This window comes from Lampetra planeri, chromosome 19 (genome assembly GCF_965212315.1).
Source record: "Lampetra planeri chromosome 19, kcLamPlan1.2.h2, whole genome shotgun sequence".
NCBI lineage: Eukaryota > Metazoa > Chordata > Hyperoartia > Petromyzontiformes > Petromyzontidae > Lampetra > Lampetra planeri.
In genome coordinates this window covers 7,036,064-7,057,744 of record NC_136125.1, presented here as the reverse complement: position 1 = coordinate 7,057,744, position 21,681 = coordinate 7,036,064, and the positions used below count along the sequence as shown (strand labels likewise).

The 21,681-nt window shown below is 55.1% G+C and overlaps 2 protein-coding genes across 2 annotated transcripts; one reads left to right on the top strand and one right to left on the bottom strand.

Annotated features, from left to right (window-relative positions):
• Nucleotides 1-108: 108 nt before the first annotated feature.
• On the bottom strand, nucleotides 109-7,116 carry LOC144724016 (cis-aconitate decarboxylase-like). The gene is given in 9 exon segments (XM_078602840.1): nucleotides 109-483; nucleotides 938-973; nucleotides 975-1,130; nucleotides 1,532-1,886; nucleotides 2,349-2,554; nucleotides 2,931-3,020; nucleotides 3,282-3,526; nucleotides 4,029-4,125; nucleotides 6,950-7,116. Coding segments are annotated over 9 exon segments (1,596 nt in total). The 5' UTR covers nucleotides 6,986-7,116.
• Nucleotides 7,117-7,720: 604 nt separating this feature from the next.
• LOC144724015 (uncharacterized) lies at nucleotides 7,721-21,514 on the top strand. The gene is made up of 10 exons (XM_078602839.1): nucleotides 7,721-8,272; nucleotides 13,608-15,134; nucleotides 16,012-16,104; nucleotides 16,716-16,820; nucleotides 17,306-17,415; nucleotides 18,388-18,577; nucleotides 19,329-19,491; nucleotides 19,834-19,999; nucleotides 20,153-20,247; nucleotides 20,728-21,514. The coding sequence occupies exons 1-8, from the start codon at nucleotides 8,104-8,106 to the stop codon at nucleotides 19,973-19,975; spliced, it is 2,499 nt and encodes an 832-aa protein (XP_078458965.1). The 5' UTR covers nucleotides 7,721-8,103; the 3' UTR covers nucleotides 19,976-19,999; nucleotides 20,153-20,247; nucleotides 20,728-21,514.
• The last annotated feature ends 167 nt before the right edge of the window (nucleotides 21,515-21,681 follow it).

Below are 21,681 nucleotides of genomic sequence, written 5' to 3'. Positions count from 1 at the left end.
TCTCCCCACCCCCCTCCCTCCCCTCTCCCCATTCCCCCCCCTCCCCTCTCCCCATCCCCTCCCTCTCCCCACCCCCCTCCCTGCCCCCCTCCCCACCCCCTCCCCCCCTCAGTGCAGGAGGCGGCAGATCTCGGAGGCGTCGCTCAGCTCCTCCACCCCCTCCAGCAGCGCGGCAGCGGCCGCCGCCCTCGCGTCGCCGACGCCGCCCCCGGCCGCGTTCCGCGCGAACTTCCCCAGCAGCGCCTCGCGGCCCAGCGGCCGCCGCCAGTGGCCGAGGAAGGAGTCGCAGCGCGCGGACACCTCGAGGCCGCTCACCGAGGCGCTCGCCTCGGCGTACATGAGGGCGAAGCTCGGCACGTTGTCCCGCGGGTGCTCGAGGCGCGTCCGCTCGAGCAGGGAGCGCAGCGCGGGGCGGGAGCGCGCGGGGGCCTCGAAGGAGGCGCGCGTCACGGCGCCGTCCAGGAGCGCCGAGCAGCCCACGAACTGCGGGGAGAGGAGGGGAGGAGGGAGAGGGGGGGTGAGTGTGGAGATGGGGGGGGATGTAGAGGGGGGGGGTGAGCCCGGGGGTGGGGGAGGCAGAGAGCCCAGGGAGACGAGGAGGTTGAGCGGGAGATGCGTGCAGGTGTTGCTGGTGAGTGTACAGGTGACTGTACAGGTGAGTGTACAGGTGAGTGTACAGGTGAGTGTACAGGTGAGTGTCCAGGTGAATGTGCTGGTGAACTTGCGGATGAGTGAGCGCCCAGGTGAGAGTACAAGCGAGTGAATGCAAGGGTGAGTGTACAGGTGAGTAGGTGAGTGAGTGAGTGTACATGTGAGTGTACAGGTGAGTGAGTGAGCGCGCAGGTGAGAGCACAGGCGAGTGAATGCAAGGGTGAGTGTACAGGTGAGTGAGTGAGTGTACAGGTGAGTGTACAGGTGAGTGGCGGCTGGTCCGCACCTGGAAGGAGTGGCGCGCCTCGTGCTCGTCCGCGGGGGAAGGCGCGATCCACGTAGGCGCTGCGCGGCACGTGCAGCACGAGGCTCTCGATGAGCGCCGTGTCCACGTGGCCCCCGCTCACCGAGGCGATTCGCTCCCGCAGCGCGCACGCCGCGTCCGCCACCCAGTGCGTGCCCAGGTGCGCGGGGAAGCGCTGTGGGGGGAAAGGGCGGTGGAGGGGGCACGTGAGGTCACGAGGTCATGGGGACGATGGGGTCAACCAGTCCCATGCAATACTGCAGACGTCTGCGTGCGTATGATGAGAGTAGGTGCTCGCTAACAGCACCTGCCCCCACAGTCTTTTCAAGCTATGCGGGAGATCGTTGTCATTGTTACGGCAGTGGGGAACACAGGTGGTGCATCTGCCAATCATCTCAGCTGAGAGGTTCAATCCGTGCATCGGGGTTGGTGGGACGCGCGCATTTACAGTGGGCCATCTCTAAATGGATCTCCCCGCGTCCACCTCCGCCTGTCAAGAGCGTTCCTTGCGACCCCCCAGCACGAAACTCGCCCCGTCCCCCGCCCACCCCCTCACCCTCCACCCGCGGCCCTCACCTTGAAGGCGACGTCCTGCTGCTCCAGCAGGAGGGGGGCCCCGCCGCAGGGGTCCAGCGGGGTGCGCGGGGTCTCGTAGTCGGGGTAGAAGGCCCCGAAGCCCCTCTCGGCGAGGTCGAACATCGCCTCGTTGGCATGGAGCCCTGAGGCCGCGAGCGCCGCCGCCTCGAGCCCCATGCGCGCCGCGTGGCCCGCGTGCAGCGGCTTGGCCTGGGTGGCCGCGTTCGCCAGCGGGGCGCCCGCGAACGACGCCGCGATGGCGAGGGCGTGCAGGCACCGCGCCGGCTCCAGCCCCAGCAGCCGCGCGCAGCCCGCGGCCGCGCCGATCGTGCCCACCACGGTGGGGGGGTGGAACCTGGAGCAGGAGAGGGGTGGAGGGTGAGTGTGGGTGTCGCTGTGTGAAGCTCACTGTGTGTCTGCTTGTTTGTGTCTCCCGTGTGCCTGTATCTGTGTGTTTGTGCTCGCTAACAGCACTTGCCCCTACAGTCTGTTACAGGCTATACGGGGGATCTTTGTCTGTATCTTTGTCTCAATGTGTCTGGCTCAATGCCCGTGTGTGTGTGTGACATAGGCGACCGGGCGTGGTGCTGGCCACCCACTCCCTCGCGCGCCGTGCCGGACTTCACATTAGCTCGCAAACAGCACTTGCCCCCAAGGTCTGTTCAAGGCTATACGGGGGATCTATGTCTTTGTCTCAATCTCTGTGCGTCCGTCTGTGTGTTTGCGCGCTTGCATCTCTGTGCCGGGTCGTTTGACGCTTTACGCGTCTGGCCGCCCTCTCGCCCGTCCGCCTTTGTCTCCCCACCCACCCACCCACCTCTTGGGGATGTCGTTGGCCTCGCGCGAGCAGCGCAGCAGGCGGCCTTGCACCTCGACGCCCACGAGGAACGCGAGCAGCAGCTGCAGCCCCGAGGGCTTCTGCCCCGCGGGCGCCGCCTCGGCCGCGGCGAGGAGCGCGGGGAGCAGGGAGCCCGACGGGTGCGTGGCGGGGTGCCACGTGTCGTCAAAGTCCATCGCGTGGATCTGGCCACGGGCAGGAGGCAAACGAGGTGTCATCGTCAGTCGTCAGCAGCATCAGCAGCAGCAGCAGAAGCATCATTGTCATCATCAGGAGCAGTAATATCACGTTCGTCATCGTCATCATCATCATCGTGGCGGAGAGTCATCACAATCCATGGCCTGCGCCTGCCACGTGGCGTGCACGAGGTATCATCATCATTCTCATCGTCATTATAATCATCATGATGCTCATTAGCATCATCATCATCATATGTTTTTACTAATCATTCTACTAATAATCATCATCACCACGATTAATCAGCAACATAATCGGCACGCTAATATTTATTCTAATCACCACAGTCATCAACATTCAAACAATCATCATCATGCCACTCACCGAGACCCCGTTGACGAAAGCCGCTGCCGAGGCTGAGAGTCGGACCCCGCTGGACCCCCACGCCGTGCAGGGGCCCCCTGCCGAGAGGAGCTGCGGGCGGAGGGTTGGAGGGGAGGGGGTGAGAAGGAGGTCGATGTCAGCGATAGGAGCCACAGATCGAGGCGATTGCTCGAATTTGCATTCATTCCTCCCTCGATTGTTTACCATTGTGCTACAGCCATCGCGTGCTAACGAGCCTCAGTCAATTAATTCCACTAGAGATGTCGTGGCAGTTACCAGGGCACCACGATCGCGCGTCACACGACCCCCCCCCCCCCCCCCCGGGTCCCCGTGTCCCTGCGCTGCGCTCACCTCCCCGTGTCTCCGCGCGATTTGCGCCACCTCGGTGCGGGCGCCCAGGAGCCCCACGCCGACGGCGTCGAGCATCATGCGGGAGGCGCGGCTCCGAGCCACGGGGCTCGCGTGCTCGGGGCCCAGCCCGGCCGTGAGCTGCGCCAGCGACTGCGAGAAGCTGCCCTTGGGCTTCTCCCGTCGCCGCTGTTGTTGCTGCTGCTGGAAATCTTCCTCCGGCTGCTGCTGCTGGAGCTGAGGTTTCTCTGCGGGAGCGAACACGCGGACTGGGCTCAGCGCCACGGATTCCGGATTCGTGAACGGAAGCGATGACGTCGCGGGGCTAGTGTCGTTATCGTTGGGAGTCGTGGGGACTCGGGGTGTGAGTGGAGTTGGGGTGGAGTTGAGATGGAGTTGAGGGTGGAGTTGAGGGTGGAGTTGAGATGGAGTTGGGGTGGAGTTGAGATGGAGTTGGGGTGGAGTTTTCATGGATTTGGGGTGGATTTGAGGTGGAGTTGAGGTGGAGTTGAGGGTGGACTTGAGGTGGAGTTGGGGTGGAGTTGAGGGTGGAGTTGGGGGTGGAGTTGAGATGGAGTTGAGGATGGAGTTGAGGGTGGAGTTGAGGGTGGAGTTGAGGAGTTGAGGTGGAGTTGGGGCGGAGTTGAGGTGGAGTTGAGGTGGAGTTGAAGTGGAGTTTGAGGGTGGAGTTTTGGTGGCGTTAAGGTGGAGTTTAGGGTGGAGTTGAGGGCGGCATTTCGTGGGTCTCACCTCTGAGCAGGGCTCCACTGCCCCCGGTCGCGCTGTGGAGACCCCTGCAGCTCGGACCCCGCAGAAGGATGAAGGGAACCCTCGACAGGGGTCGCGTCTGTGGGGAGGGGGAGAGGAGGGGGGAGAGGGGGGGGGAGGAGGGGGGGGAGGAGGGGGGAGAGGAGGGGGGGGAGGAGGGGGGGAGGAGGGGGGGGAGAAGAGGGGGGGGAGGGGGAGAGGAGGGGGGGAGGGGGGGAGGAGGAGGGGGGAGAGGAGGGGGGGGAGAGGAGGGGGGGGAGAGGAGGTGGAGAGGAGGGGGGAGAGGGGGAGGGGAGGGGGGAGAGGAGGGGAGGGGGGAGAGGAGGGGGGGAGGAGGGGGGAGAGGAGGGGGGGAGGAGGGGGGGAGAAGAGGGGGGGGAGGGGGGAGGAGGAGGGGGGAGAGGAGGGGGGGAGAGGAGGGGGGGGGGGAGAGGAGGTGGAGAGGAGGGGGAAGAGGGGGAGGGGAGGGGGGAGAGGAAGGGAGGGGGGAGAGGAGGGGCGGGAGAGGAGGGGGGGGGGGCAGGGAGGAGGCAGAGAGAGAGTGAATGGCGTGGGATGTGAGGGAGAGACCAGGGAGTGAAGCGAGAGAGAGAGAGAGTCGACAGAGGTACAGGGGGGGTAGCGGAGTGGAGGGATGTTGAGAGGGAGGGAGAGAGACAGAAAAGGAAGCAACAGCGGGGAGTGAAAAGTGTTGGACAAAGGAGAGCGAGGGGGCGGTAGGGGAATTGGAAGGGGGGGTAGAGAGGGGCGGTGGTGGGGGCGGGGGGTAAGATATAATTATTTAATTACTTTCAGGAAAACAATTGCGAAACATCACTGCGGCGCGATATTTGCTTTTTGGGATTCGTGCAAAACAGGTGACCGCATTCACTAAACACACGCAGCACGACAAACACCCGCCTTTGTCAATCCACTGCTGGACGAAGGCCTGAGTCTTCTTGGTTCTTTCGGTAAAGTCACGTAGAATGGAAATAATAAAATAATAAAAATAAAAATAATACATGTTTTATTTTTATTATTTTATTATTGGCAAAAATAAAACATTTATTATGTTTAATTTTTATTATTTTATTATTTCCATTCTACGTGACTTTACCGAAAGAACCAAGAAGATGAATCCCTGCAGTCACGAAAGCTTTAAATTTAAATTGAAGGCCTGAGTCTACAGCACATTCCCATATATATGTATATATATTGTTCGTAGCCGGTCGCAGATAAGTGAGCAACTAAGAGGCCGTCCATAAATGACGTCACGCGATTTTGGACGATTTTTGACCCCCCCCCCTCGACACACGGCGTCACAAAAAGTCAGACCCCCCCCTCAAATATGACGTCACAAAGCTCTGCCCCCCCCCCCAAAACCATATTTCTATTTTGGAAATAAAACATGCTTCAAATCGCTTATTTTTCGGAAATTTTTTTTCGAAAAATGTCATCGTATGTACGTTGAACTTCTTTCGCGCCGTACGTTGCCAACCGCGCTAGTCGGAGGTGCGGCGAAAGGACAACAAACACACATCAACAACAACAACAAGAAGCAGCGTTGGCATCTGCCGGCCTTGAAGTTATCGGCAGCTGCAGTCTTTGCACGAGGAGTGTTACCACTAAAGACACGAACAAGCAATGAAGCCCCGTGCCATAACCAGCCACTCGTTACGCTCCTCACCTGAAGAAGGCCTGAGTGGTATTGTGGTTTATTCTTTCTAGATTTGAAGCTTTCGTGACTGCAAGGATTCATATTCTTAGGTTTTTTCGGTAAAGTCACGTAGGTAAAAACATTTTTATTTCATTAAATAAAAATAAAATAAAAATCACGACGTTTCGGAGGCAACAGAATATACTCTTTGGTTCTTTCGGTAAAGTCACGTAGGTATAAGATAATAAAAATCACGACGTTTCGGGCGCAACACAAGCGTCCGTCATCAGGTGGGAAAGCATGATATCATATTTAATATTTATGCTTTTTTATATATTTGAATATTAAATTGTTCACGATTCGACTCGAAAACATGTTTGTTTAATCTATAACACGGATATATATTTTTTCAAACATTTCAAATACGTATGAATGTATGCACAATAATTACATTGTATTCATTGCTAACGTATGAATGTATTTCAGACGCACTCAATGAAAATGATACTTTTTCATTCCAGATTTGGGGAAGTGGGAAAACCTCACACATTCATTGTTGTATGTATGTTGAACTTCTTTCGCGCCGTACGTATGTGGAACTTACGGGTAGCGGTTAGCGCGCTGCGCTACGAACCTGGCGAAGCGAGTTCGATTCCCGCTCACGACCCAACAGTGACGATTCATTATCTGAACCAGTCCTGCGCCTCCCCTAGGTCGACTCAGCCTCAAATGAGTACCCGGCGCGGTGCGTAAAAACATCGCCACTAGGGAGACAAAGGCGGCCGGGCGTGGTGCTGGCCACCCACCCCCTCGTGTGCCGTTCCGGCCTTCATAGTTGCTCGCCAACAGCACTTGCCCCTACAGTCAGTGGATCGACCTTTTCACGTACATCTCTTGCATCATCTCTTACATATCTTATGTATATATACACAGAGAGCAAGAGAACAATGCTCCACTGCCATCTACGTCCCACCACGTAGGTCCGCCACCGCATAGCAACCTGTGTGTGCATAATGCTCAACCCATCCAATCAGCTTGCCAGGCTCAACGCAGCTTAGCTTGCGAGATATCGCGATATCTGGCGAGATCTGGCGGGTGACTCGGCTACAGCTCGTGGATTTACAAAGGCTCTGTGAACTATTAACGTCTTAAGCAAGCAGAGTAATCAGCAATCTGACGCAGCATCCTCTCGTGAACGAGTCTTGAGACCCGGCGAGGTGCATGAGTAGAGCGAGGGGGCTTGGAGCGCGCTTGCCGCCGATCTCACCTGTTTAGCGGAGAGGAGCAGCGCCGAGGAGGTCATGGTGAGCCGAGTGGGACTTGAGTAGCGACGAGGAGAGGCGGAGGAGGGCGTCGAGTCGGAGTCTTGAGGTCCACGAATCGTCGATGTCCTCTGTCTAGGAGTTCGCCCCTTATGTACCCGCGTCTCTCACGTGACTGCAATTTGCGGGATAATAAATTGGTCATGGTGGGGGGGGGGGTGAGAGGCGTGGAGATCAGTTGCTCAAAAAGTTCAAAAAAAGAAGCAAATCTACAAAACAAAGAGTCGAGGCTTGGTCGGTGACGTCGTCGTTGTCTGTGTCCCGCGGAATTTCCAGCGCTTACTCGCGCGCTGATTGGCTCGTCTCGTTTCCGACATCAACGTACGTCACAGTTGACTAACCCCCCCCCCGCTCGCAACACCCCCGCCCACGCCGCCCCCCTCATACCCCGTGACAGACAGATCGACGCACTGACTGAATGTGCAAGACGCGAGTTGGATTCTGAAGCGAGTGGATTTGGAAATCCTTTCCACGCTTACGTCATTTCCAAGATGTGGTAAAGGTATAGGGAAGCAGAGGGCAGGAGGGAGGGGTCGGTGGTGGTGGGGGGTGGTGGGGGGGGGGTGTGGTGGGGGGTGGTGGGAGGTTGTGGGGGGGTGTGGTGGAGGTGGTGGGGGGCGGTGGGAGGAGTGTGAGAGGTTCGGGGCGGTGGGTGGGTGGGTGGGGGAAGTTGAATATAAGGGGCCTGGGTGCTGGAAATCGCAGAGACGCGGGAGTTTGGAAATTCCCACTCCGCGTCTTTAAGACTCCGCGCTCAGAGCCGCGCCGCGTTCCTCTCGTGTCGAGCCCTGATCCCTGCAGTCGCGCGCCTGCCCCATCACTCGTCGACGCCTGCCGAATCAGTCGAATTATCAGCGTCGCTCCGTGTCGCGTCTCTCTGCGCCTCGCGTCGCGTCTGCCCGCGCGTCGCGTTTTTGCGCAGCGTCTCTGTGTCGCGTCTCTGCGCAGTGTCTCTGCGCAGTGTCTCGTGCCGCCTCTCTGTGCGTGTCGCGTCTCTGCACAGTGTCTCTGTGTCACGTCTCTGTGTCACGTCTCGTGTCGCGTCTGCCTGCGTGTCGCGTGTCGCGTCTCTGTGCGTGTCGCGTATCTCGGCGTCGCGATGTCCGGCACGGGGGGTGAGAGCCAGGGTTTCGCCGCCCTGCTCTACAGCGAGCCCGGCGTGCTCGGCCTCCTCGCCAACGCCGTGAGCGCGCTGCTCGTGGCCATGCACAACTTCTCGACGCACCGCGCTGCCGCGCAACTCTCGCCCACCAACAACATCCTGTCCGGTACGGGGGGCGGGGGGTGACGGCGACGATGACAATGAAAGTGGTTTTGATGATGAGCATAATGACAGCGGTGGTATCATGACAATGATGATGTTGGTGGCGTTGATTGATAACGATGGTCGTGGAGGTGGATTTATGACGTTGATGATGATGATGGTGTTTGTGAAAGTGGTTTTAATGATGATGATGGAGGCGGTTGAATGACAATGATCGTGTGGATTGTATTGTTGATGACGATGATAATGAAAGTGGTTTTAGTGATGAGCATAATGATAGACGTGGTTTGATGACAATGATGATGTTCGTGATTGATAACGATGATCGTGGGGGTGGGTTTACGATGGTGAAGATGATGTTGATGATGGTGGTTCTGGAAGTCTTTAATGATGATGATGGAGATGGTTTCATGACAATGATGATGTTGGTGGTTTTGATTGATGTCGATGATTGTGGAGGTGGGTTTACGATGGTGATGATGTAAATAATGATGATGTAAATAATGATTATGTAAATGATGGTGGTTGTGGAAGTGTTGATGATGACGATGATGGAGGCGGTTAAATGACAATGATCGTGTGGATTGTTGTGTTAATGATGACGACGATGATGATGGAGGTTGTTTTTATTATCATCAACTTGATTTTGAATAACCAGGTGAGACCTCAAGAGACCACGATGAGTCTCATTTGCAAGAGTGACCTGGGACATTCGTCTGCCAGTAGGGGGGAGCGGGGCGGGGCTATTATAGCTGTGTGTATAAACCCAATTGAGTAGTGTGCGGGAAAGTTTAACATTTTAAACATTTGTGCCGTTACACTGACACACACTGGCCTCATCCCACCCCACCCCTGCCCCTCCATTTCTTCCCTCCCCTCCCATTTCCTAACCCCTACGACGCACCCGCCATCGTGGTCACCCCTTCCTCATCCTTTCCACGCCCCCTGCCATGTCAATAACACAATTTTTTTGTTCATACCGTTTTTTTATTATGTTAAGCACCTTGATCAAAGGGTGCTCTATAATTATAAAATAATACAAGAGGTAAGATTCCTTGCACGAGGGCCCATGGCACACCTCGCTACGCCGTCCATGACCACAATCGTGCTTATGGAAGAAGTAGTTGAAACGATGATGATGAGGATCATCGTAATTTGGAGGGGTAGTTAAATTAATGACGATGGTGATGATGCTGGAGGTGGTTTTGATGATGGTAGTGGTGATGACGTTGATCATAGGTGATGATGATGGTGGTGGTAGTTTTAACCATGACGACGATGTTGATCGTGAAATTGGCTTCAACGACGATGGCAAATTTTCTATGAATGATGGTGTAGAGGTGGCCGTGGTGGATGTAATGCAATTAACGACGACGATGATGATTATGGTGACGAGTTAGAGGGGTCATTATGACCAAACGGTGATGACGGAGGAGGAGGAGGTGGTGCCTTGTGCGGTTGATCATTCACATGGTGGTACGGCAAAGATGAAAAAACGGAAAACAATTGAACATATAACGCGTTGTGATCACAGGCGTCATGACAGACGATCAAATGCATGCTGCAGAACATAATTTTTGTTGTAAATGTGAAATTATTGGTTTTGTGTCGACACATCTTGCGAGTTCGCTCACTGCTGCCTTGAACCCCGCGAACTGAGTTCACGACTAACATCAGTGGCGTACGATTTCTGAACCGATCCTGGTCGCACACTCCAAACCTCTACCAAAATACACCGGCGAAATGACAAAAGGTTGCGCATTACATTTTGACAAATGTTTGTATAAATTCTATATTTGAAGCTTTCGTGACTGCAAGGATTCATACTCTTAGGTTTGTTCGGTAAAGTCACGTAGGTAAAAAATAATACAATTAAAATTAATAAAAGTAGTAATAATAATAATAAAATAATAAATCACGACGTTTCGGAGGCAATACAAGTCTCCGTCATCAGGTGAGACCGTCACAGCTAAATTTACTGTATCAAGTGATTTATTATTTTATTTTTATTATTACTTTTATTCATTTTAATTGTATTATTTTTTACCTACGTGACTTTACCGCAAAAACCTAAGAGTATAACTGTTTGTATTTCTGTAAAGGAGGTACGACCCCGTCTCGGGCCAGTATTAAACTGCAGCAATGATCTGACGTGATGTACCGTACAGGACTTATCATTCATTAGAGCTGGGATGCCCCGGTGAGATTTAAGATACTCGTTGGCCCGTGGTCGTATTTATGGAATTCTAGTTTTTTTTTCTGCCAACTGCACTTATTTATGGGCCTCCACAGTGGCGAAATGTTAACTAATTCACCTGGCATACAGGAGGTCGTGGATTCGATCCCGACCCTGACGCCTGTATATTTATGATTTGCATGTTCTCCCCGTGGTCGCCTCGATTTCCCTCCGAGTCCTCCAGTTTTTTCCTACACATTTAGGAACATGCGTTTTAGAGTATTTGTCTGCAGTACATTTCCACGTGATAAGCCACTTCGTTGAGTTATCATTGGTGGTCAGGCCGCTTCTGTAAAAGAGCTACATAGCTCAGTGGGCCGTATCTGGTCAAATAAATATATCTAATTTAAGTTACATAGAGTATAGTATCAGAGCCTGGTTGACCCATGTCTTAGCGATAGGATCAGACTTTACAATGAAGCAGGTCCCTCCTCTAGATGAGCCCCTCCAGGGAAAAGATTTCTACTTTAAATGTTCACATGATGAGCCACTTATCTGGTTAAATAAAATACATATTCTTAGGTTTTTTCGGTAAAGTCACGTAGGTAAAACATTTTAATTAACAAAAGTAAAATAAAAAAATAAAAATCACGACGTTTCGGAGGCAACACAAGGTTCGTCACGATGACCAACATCCCTTGTGTTGCCTCCGAAACGTCGTGATTTTTATTTTATTTTTACTTTTATAAATTTTATTTTTTTACCTACGTGACTTTACCGAAAAAACCTAAGAATATGAATCCTTGCAGTCACGAAAGCTTCAAATCTAGAAATAAAATACATTTGTTTAAATTTATAGATTCCACGCTTTTATTTCATTTAAATAACAAGGGAGGTTCATGGTTGAAACACTCCTCTACAGTATATACAAATGTGTTTTCACCAGGCCCAACTCGCCCTTTCTCTTGACGCTCTCCGCCCCCTTCCGCTTTTGGCCCCACCCGTTATCTTTAGGCCCCAAACCCTTCCTCCGGACACGGGCATGAGCTTGTGTCTTTTCAAGGCAGTGCCGCTTTTTATTCCGCCACGAGACTTCGCCGCAACTCCGGGCTAAAAGCCAAGTTGACTTGAGGGAGAGACAGCTGAGTGGCAGAGGTCGCAAACGGGTTTTGATTCCTTACCCGTACCCGGCCGCACCAGGGTCGCAAATTGGTACCCGTACCCGGCCGGGCACGGGTACCCGTTCCCTACCCATACCCTACCCGAAATGAGTGACAAACGGTTACTCACCAATGACTCACGGCATACCCGTACCCGGCCGCACCAGGGTCGCAAACGGCCGGGTAGCCAGGTATCGGGTAGGGTACGGGTATCGGGTACCCGGTTGCGACCTCTGCTGAGTGGGTAGTGCTGGAGGTGCGAGGATGGGCTGTGTGCGTGCAGCAGGACGTTGTGGAGGGGGTTGGCATGGTAGGGGTGGGTGGAGACAGTAGGGGTGGACAATACGTAGGACTTCTACGGCGTCACGATGACCAACATCCCTCTTAGAGCAAGAATATATAATCTCCCTACCTACTGTCCTTCTCACCTCTACCCCTATGGTCCCCGCTCACAACTACCTCCTGATGTGCGAGCACGCTCCCCCCTCGTTCCACCACCCCCACCACACTGACGCTGTCTCTCACTCAAATTAACTTTGCTTTTGCCCAGAGTTGCCAAGTCTCACAGGGAATGAAAAAAAAATCGGCATTGCCTTTCAACACAAGCCCATATCCAGAGGAAGGTGTGGGGTCCAAACAAGTAGGGGGCAGAGCCTGAGCAGGAAGAGGTGGGGCCCAAACAGGAAGGGGCGGGGCACAAACAGGAAGTGGTGGGGTACAAACAGGAAGTGGTGGGGCACAAACAGGAAGTGGTGGGGCACAAACAGGAAGGGATGGGGCACAAACAGGAAGTGGTGGGGCACAAACAGGAAGGGGTGGGGCACAAACAGGAAGTGGTGGGGCACAAACAGGAAGGGGTGGGGCACAAACAGGAAGTGGTGGGGCACAAACAGGAAGGGATGGGGCACAAACAGGAAGTGGTGGGGCACAAACAGGAAGTGGTGGGGCACACACAGGAAGTGGTGGGGCACAAACAGGAAGGGGTGGGGCACAAACAGGAAGTGGTGGGGCACAAACAGGAAGGGGCGGGGCACAAACAGGAAGTGGTGGGGCACAAACAGGAAGTGGTGGAGCACAAACAGGAAGGGGTGGGGCACAAACAGGAAGTGGGAAGTGGTGGGGCACAAACAGGAAGTGGTGGGGCACAAACAGGAAGGGACGGGGCACAAACAGGAAGTGGTGCGGCACAAACAGGAAGTGATGGGGCACAAACAGGAAGTGGTGGGGCACAAACAGGAAGGGGCGGGGCACAAACAGGAAGTGGTGGGGCACAAACAGGAAGGGGCGGAGCTGTAAAAATGAATTGGCGGACCTAAAAACAAGTAACCTCCAATTAAATAGGCCTTCCCCAAAAAATGCTAATTTAGAATTCTCAAGATATGACAGTGACTATTTTGTATCTATGCTCGTGGGAAATTTTTAAAAATTCTGTAAATTTGGACCATGAAATCATCACGCATAGTCATAATGAAGGTTTTTGGATTATATAGCGTAAAGTATACATTTGTTGTAACCCTCCACAACCCGACACAGCCAATTAGTAAGGGATTTGTCACGTAAACACAACGCCAATTAGTTACCACTTCAGCCCACCAGTGTGTTGGAGAGTAAATGTTGTGGATTTACTCTCCAACTAATTGGCTGTGTCGGGTGATGGAGGGTTACGACACATTTATACTTACGCGGTCTAACCCAAAAATCTATATTATTAATAATATTGGTCGTGAAAGCCTACGTGTTTCACGCATAGTCAATTTTTTTTATATCACATAATCTGTAAAACAGATCGTGGTATATATATGTACGGTTAATACATCTGCAGTGTTCTCCAGGATGGCTGCCGGGCTTGGAACCACGAAAGTCTGCACTTGTCACATCCTCAACCAACAGTCGTGTCGCCACACAATGCCTTCAACCACACAACATCCCAACTCTGCCCCCCCCCCCCCCGCACTCGTCTCTCACCTTTCGCCATCTCTCCTCCCCTCCCTCTACATCTCCAGGTGTGCACCTGATCCTCATTGGCGGCATGACGCAGCTGGTGTCCGGCCTCCTGACCTTCCGCAAGTTTGACCACCTGGGTGGCACGGCCTTTCTGGCCTTCGCCGCACTCTGGAGTAGCTTCGGAGCATCCCGAATCATCTCCGGCGTCATGACCACCGCCGCTGCCACCAACTCCTCCAATATGACGAGTCTCGTGTACGATCACGGCTTGATAGTCATCAGCAACACGACGGAACCGACCATAGAAGTGTCACACACTGCCGTGGCGAGCCTCGTGGCGTACATCTGCGTGTCGGCCATCCTCGCCTTCTGCTCCGCCACCGCCAACTACATCATGCCGCCCGTGTTCGGCACCATCACGATCGTGCTGGTGTTCGAGGCCGTGCTGGCCGCGTACCCGCTGGGCTGGGCGGCCCCCGTGGCGGGCTTCTTCGAGATGATCATCCTCGCGGCGGGCCTCTACGGCTCCGTGGCGCTGCTGCTCAAGGGCATCACACAGCGCTACGTGCTCCCGGGCTTCGGCAACGCGCTCTTTAACGTCCTGCTGCTGGGTACCGGCAGGGCGGCGAGCGGCGGTGGCGGCAGTGGGGGCGGTGGCGGTGCGGGTGGCAACGAGCGCAAGAAGAACACCAAGTACGCCGAGCCAATGGCGCTCTGCTGTCTCTGCGACGTCGTCGCCGCCGTGATTTTCGCCTTCTACTGCTTCGGGTTCCCGCACACGTTCACGGCGGGCGCGCTCTGGCTCAGCGTCAACTCCGCGCCGCAGCTGCTTGCCGCCTACTACGCGTTCCTGCGCGAGGACGCGTACCACGGGGCCAAGTCGGTGCTGCGCTGCATCTTCTGGCTGGTGCACGCGTGGCAAGAATTCGTGGTGTCCACCGTGGTGGGCACGGGCGAGCTGGACTCGGCGCAGCTGGCGATGGTGGGCGACTGGTTCTTGCTGGTGGCGGCGGTCGTGCTGCTGCTCGTGTCGCTGGACAGGGACGTCCTGGAGACCGCCGAGAGTTCGTCCTTCGCGCTGCTCGCCGTGGCGGCCATCCCGCAGATACCGACGAGGGCGCGCTACGCGTTCTTGGGTGCCGCGTGCTGCGTGCACGCCGCCGTGAACCTGTACGCGACGTTCGCCCGGCTCATCAACTCCATCGCCGAGAAGCCGCTCGTCCCCATCGGAGCTGTGCCCCTCGCCTCGCAGCGTCTGCGGGCCTTCCTGGGCGCGCTCCGAAGGTCCTGCTGCGGCAGCAGAAGCAGCAGCAGCAACGAGGCGGGCAACAACCAGCCCGGCCCCTCCATGGCGCAGCTGTCAGACGCCGCGTTCTACCTGTGCAACGGCGTGGCCGCGATGTCCGCGCTGCACTCGACGGAGCCGCTCCGCGCTCGCCTCTCCCTGCCCTGGGTGCTGCTGCCCGGCGCTCTGCTGCAGCTGTTCGTGGCCCGGGTTGGACTACTGCGTCCGGCGTCCAGTGGATCCGTGATGCCCTTCTGCTACGCGGCCTTCTGGGCTGTGTGGACTTGGCTGCGGCTGGCGGGTGAGTGGTGGTGATCACCTCCCAATCAACCGGAGGCGAGGAATCAACAGGAGTCTGGGGGGTGGCCTATACCCCCACTGTAGATGAACATATGTAGAGGGACACAGGCAAGGCTGATGAGGAAAATGTCACTTGTGATCTGCTGTCCCAGTTTGTTGGCTAAAGTTGTCTTGTGGAACACAGTTATCTATTCGGCGGTTACTTTATTTCCTGAGCGGATAATGATGCTAGCACGTTTGTAGAAGTGATTGGAAGGCGTGGGACAGATCATCTCAACAAGATCAATAGGAGGCTACCAGATGTTTGTGCAGCCAATGGGTTCGTAATCGCCAACACGCTTTTGCATCACTTGGGTGGATGGCTAATCACAAAAGAAAACATCTGCTGGACTATATAGTGATGGAACAGCAAATACAAGTCCATATCCTTGACACACAAAAATGAGGACAAGGAAATTGCCACAGTTGTCCGCGATTCCAAATCACTCGTTAAATCCATTAAATTGTGTCACTTGCAGTGCTGCCCCTATTGCCATTGTTAGGTGGAAGAATGTGTGTTGTGATCTCTGATTCTGAGGGTCAGGCCTGCAGATTCGTAGGGAATTCGGTGTGATCTTCGTGGAAGACAGATCTCAGAGCCTAAACAATGTTAGCACCACGTGGTTTTCACACCTGATGATGATTGCTTGTGTTGCAATCGAAACGTCGTGAGAATTGTATTGTTTTATTTTGATTCTTTTATTATTTCCCTTCTACGTGACTTTACCGAAAGAACCAAGAATATGAATCCCTGCAGTCACGAAAGCTTTAAATCGAGACGTTGAGTATATTGACAGTGCTGATGATGATGATGCTGATTATTGATGATGGTTTTCCAGGATCCCCCCTCCAGGTCCCTGATAATGAAATTGACGGCTTCATGGCAGGAGCGATCTCCGCGCTCGTCATCAACACCTTCTTGATACTTGTGGGTAAGTGGACACTGGCACTGGATAGGAAGTCTCCTTCATGCGCGGTTCGTCCACTAGGGGCGTTGGGGCGACACCCCACAAAGCAGCCGGAGATGTGAAATTATTTTTCTAATAAAAATACTTTTCTACAAATTGTTTAGTTGTGTTTAAAAAAAGATGTAAATAGTAATGATTCTGATAATTGTTTTTTTTACCCTTTTATCTGGCAACAAAACTGACACCTTTTTTACAAGGAGTCATGTTTGCATTGACCACAATACCTGCAGTCATAATGCAAACAAAAAACACAACTCTGATAATGTATGCACTGTCCTTGAAGTTGATTGGTCCACACCCGAGACAGCTTTTCTTAGAGCCTAGTCCTACATGGTGTTGGACCAGATGACGCCAAAAGGCGTACAACTCAAAAACAGCGGTGTATTATTGTGCACATGTTTATGTCCTGGGAAGACTTAGATAATTTCGTGCGCCTTTTGGCGTTATCTGGTCCAACACCATGTGTACTCTAACTGCACTTTCCTCGAGGTGATGCTGCGGCGGGATAATGCACACGCTGTCTTGTGACCCCGTGACCCCTATCTTCCCGATTCCCCCCCCCCCCACCACCACAGCCGTGTATGGGAACCTCGTCCTCCTCTTCCACACGCTCGTCATGCAGATCCTCGTCATCTGCCTCCTCCTCTTCACACTCAAGAGCCTCCCCCAGCCACTAGAGGGTGAGGACGACGAAGATGACACAGCTAGCAGTGCACCTGTAAAGACAACATCCATCAACACAACTGATCTCCGCACATCACTGATCACTTGTCGATGATGATCGTCGCTGACCATCAACGACCATCGCTGATCTTTGCTCACCACCACTGGTCATCAGTTATCCCTGTCTCGCCGATGAAGATGTGCGCGCAAATTGGTGCGTGCTTAAATCCATCGGAATCTCAAAGCGCCTTATCTCATCTCAACCATCCATTTGCCCTGTGGCAAATTGTAACCAAGGGAACCCACAGTGGCAGCTGTCCCTGTGTGGCACAAGGCGTACACGGCACCAGCTTGCCAAGTCGCGACATGAGTTTGCCAGTAAGGGAGCAATGCAAAAAAGACGATACGTACTCATCACTGATCATCAATGAGCTTCCCTGCTCACCCATCATCTCCACGGGTCATCACTCACACCTCCCGCCCCCCTCCCCCCCCTTCCCAGACGTGGTGCTGGCGCTGCTGGCGCTCAGCTGTGCGTACGGGACACTCGCCTCGGTGTCGAACTGCGTCTTCGAGAGGCAGCTGCTGCCCCTGGGACGCGCCCTGCTGCGGGTGAGCGGGACGTCACGGGGAGACATGGGGACACACGGGGCGACATAGCGACACGTGGACATGAGGAGACGCGGGGACAGAGTGACACGGAGACATGGGGGCAAGGAGACACAGGGACAGGGGATAGAGAAATATAACATGTTAGACATGGAGACAGTGCCCATTGTAGGCTGTGCCAAACCCATTTCACATTACCTACTATAATCACCCAGAAATGTCTGTCCGTCCCTCGCGTGACGTCACTCCACATGAGGCCCACCCCCCCCGCGTGACGTCACTCCACATGAGGCCCACCCCTCCCCCGCGTGACGTCACTCCACATGAGGCCCACCCCCCCCGCGTGACGTCACTCCACATGAGGCCCACCCCCCCCTCATTAATATTCAAGAGTGGGTGGATTTTTACACTAACGAAGGTCGAGCTGAATAATTTATGACGCAAAGTCGCTTCAAATATGACGTTTCTTTACGGAAAATGACGGTAAAAAATAAATCTAAGCAGCACAGTGCTACATCCGTGCATGACGTCACTGCAAAAGAGGCCACCCCCCCTTCATTAATATTCATGCCCGCGTGGAAATTTACACTAACGCACAAGCGCACTCCACATGCCGCACCCCTCCCCTCATTAATAACCATGAGCGGGTGACATCACTCCACATGCCGCACCCCACCCCAATAACCATTAGTTAGCGGGTGACGTCGCTCCACATGGGGAAACCCCCCCCTCCCCCCCTCATTAATAATCATGAGCTGAACAATTTTTCTATTGAATATTTCAGATTTACTGCAATATACACCCGTCCTTGGACGGGCAAAAAAGCTAGTCTTTATTGAATGAATGAGTCATGGATGATGAATTTGTAAATTAATGAATGATTTAATTGTAACGAATGAATCACTTCGCATGCGCCGTGCCCCCCTCTCCTCACCTCATTCATTAATTGTGTGCCCCCCCACTCCCCGCCCACAGACCCGTGCCACCCGCGACCCCGCGGCCCCCCCCGTGCGTGACCCCCGTGTCGCGGCGCACGAGCGGCCTGCGCGAGATCGCGGCCCTGCTGGGGGGAGGCGCCGTGTGCGGCGTCCCCACGGACACCGTGTACGCGCTCGCCGCCTCGTGCCGACACCCGGGGGCCATCCAGCGCATCTACGCCATCAAGGTACTCGCGGGGGGGCGGGGCTACTCGCGGGGGGGGGGTACTCGGGGGCGGGGGCTACTCGCGTGGGGGGGGGGGGCGAGGTACTCGGGGCGGGGCTACTCGCCAGGGGGGGGGGGCGAGGTACTCGGGGCGGGGCTACTCGCCAGGGGGGGGGGGCGAGGTACTCGGGGGCGGGGCTACTCGCCAGGGGGGGGGGTACTCGGGGGCGGGGCTACTCGCGGAGGGGCGGGGCTACTCGCGGGGGGGGGGGGGGGGTACTCGTAGAACTTTGCGGGCTAACGGCACCTACCGCCGTCTCGGTTCGAGGTCAGGGGTTAGCAAGCCGGAAAATGGCGATAAGAGAAATTTGTTTAGAATTCGGCACAACAACAAAAGGCAACTCAGTGTCGATCGAGCCGCAGGTTGCCCAGCCCCTGTCCTAGCTACTCGCACAGGGCTCGCGTCGTGCTCAGAGTGCTCCCGTGGTGCTCGCAGCACTCCCTGGGTACCCCGCGCTGGACGAGATCACTCCCCCACAGTCGAACTTTAGGGGGCGAGAGGAGGGGTGGAGAGGGAGTGGGGGGGGTCCTCCACTGATGACCTGCGAGCAAAGATGATTAAATGGTTCTCTGTTCTGTTTGCCCTTCCTGCACCCCCCCCCGCCCTGCACCCCCCCCCCCCGCACCCCCCCCTGCACCCCCCCCGCCCTGCACCCCCCCCCCGCACCCCCCCCCCTGCACCCACCCCCTACACCCCCCCCCCCGCCCTGCAGGACCGGCCCCAGGAGAAGCCCGTGTGCATCTGCATCTCGAGCCTGGAGCAGCTCGCGTCCGTGCGCCCCCCGTTCAGCCCCCTGCTCTGGGAGTTCATGAGCGGCGTCTACCCGGGGGGCATCAGCTGCATCGTGCCCAAGGGGGACTGGCTCCTGCGCCTCGGTAACCTGCACTGCCGATGAGCCTCGCGACGCGCGGTGCCGGTGGCCGGTGCTGCTGGTGCTGCTGGTTATGATGATAATGATGGTAGAATATGGATCGTTAACGGTGATAATGATGATGGTGGTGGTCATGATGGAGGTGGCTTTGATGGTGATGTTCATGATGACGATGATGATAGTGGCAGCAGTGGTGTTGAGTCTGATAACGCTGCTGCTGATGATGATGATGCTGTCACTGATGTCGCTGCTGAAGCTGCTGCTGTTTCTGCTCCCGCTGTGTCTACTCTTGCTGCTGTCCTTGTTGCTGTACTGACCTTCCCCCTCCCTACCTCCGTGTGCCCAGGTGTGGGGGAAGCATACGACCTGGTGGGCACAGCGGACAGCATCATGATCCGCGTGCCGGACAGCACCGTGGCGTCACACCTCGTGTCCATGACCGGGCCCATCGCCATCACCTCGGCCAACCCGAGCGGGGAGCCCGATAGCACCCACCACGACATGGTGGTCCGGTGAGCAGTACAGCAACAAGGACGCAGCAGCCACAACCACCACCACCTCCACCACCACCACAACACACACTCACGGCGGCAGTACCAGCCGGAGTGGGTCTGTGCCGCGCTCGCTCCGCTCCGTGGTGAGAGTCTCTCTCGTTGCCCCCGCAGGCGCCTGGGCGACAAGCTGGACGGGGTTCTGTGCGACGGAGACTCCAACGAGACGGTGGCGTCCACCGTGGTCAACTGCCTCGACATCGACGGCAGTGAGTGGTCCGCGTGTGTCTGCGTGCGAGCGTCTGCATCGAGCCGGGGAGACAAAGGCGGCCGGGCGCGGTGGCGTTGGCCACACTGCCCATCCGTCCCGATTGTTATAAGTGTATCATTGCATTACCTTCGTCTTTTTTTACGACATTCTGGCAACTACCTGGCGATGCTGGTTGTAACTATCAGTGAAGTGTCGTGCCCACAATGTTGTGCTGCTGCTGCTGCAGCGGTGTTACCATACATTGGGCCACGTTTGTTCACCACGTGACAGACAACTCTATACATTTTCTGTGTCGGGTGGAGGAGGGTTTTACGACGTAATATATTACTCACGCCATCAAAAGCTGAGCCCGCACGCGTTAAAAACTCGTCCGTTCAAAATCACCTTGCGTGAGCAGGGCGGGCGTTTCCCCGGCGAAAATATGTCGTTCCTCCTGCACGGTATCCATGCTACAGCACTGTCGTGTCTTGTCCCGCAGTCGGAATCCGCATCCTGCGAGAAGGCTGCGTGCCGGGAGCCGTCGTTCACCAGATCTTCGAGCGGGTGGCGGCGGCGCAGGGCTTGGAAAGTTCGGACTGAAGATTGCGTGCGGGCGCGGAACGTCGACGATCGAAGCGGGGGATTCCCCGGCACTCCACATCCAGCTGGGGGTTGCCACCCTCTCTCGTGGTGTACCATAGTACAGAAGATGAATATCTCGCGATGCCGGTGGAGGAGGAGGGGAGGGTGGGAGAACCACATGGCAATGCGTTGTATAAAGTTGCGCGGATAAAAGAGTGGGGGAGGGAATGAGGAGACATTAACCCTGACCCTCCCCCCGTCACCCACCCCGTCCACCCAAAAAAATGTTAGACCATTTTTGTGTTCGTTCGATATGTACATTTGTAAATAATTGTTGATGATTCTTGATTCGTTGATGTATATTTCCTTATTGATCCGTTTGTTTTTAATGAACATTGGCTTTACATGGAATACATTTCGTTTTCCGAAATGAGGCGGCCGTCTGTTGCAGTGGAACTAATTTGCGTTACAGCGGAACGAAAACGGATTCACCCGACACCGAACGTGCAGCCGGGTGCGTGCTCAGATGAACGGGGAAAGTGAACTGGGAGTGAATCATAAAGAAAACATCATCTTTTGTTATCTATATATGTAAATATACAAAATCGAGATACATAAAAATCACGGATGCTGAGCAGAGGCCCGAAGGCCCCGAAACGCCAAGCGTCCAGCAACAAGCTGCACCATTAAAGCTGTACTACAGATACGAGTGTAACACGTTCCTTGTACGGGTAATGACGACTTGAGGCCCTTCTCTTGAGATGGCACTTCATTGAAGACACGTTCACTTGACATCAGGCGGAGACTCCCACTGCAACAGCCCCGAGTATCCCGCGCATCTCCCCCTTTTATACCGACACGAGGCCACGCC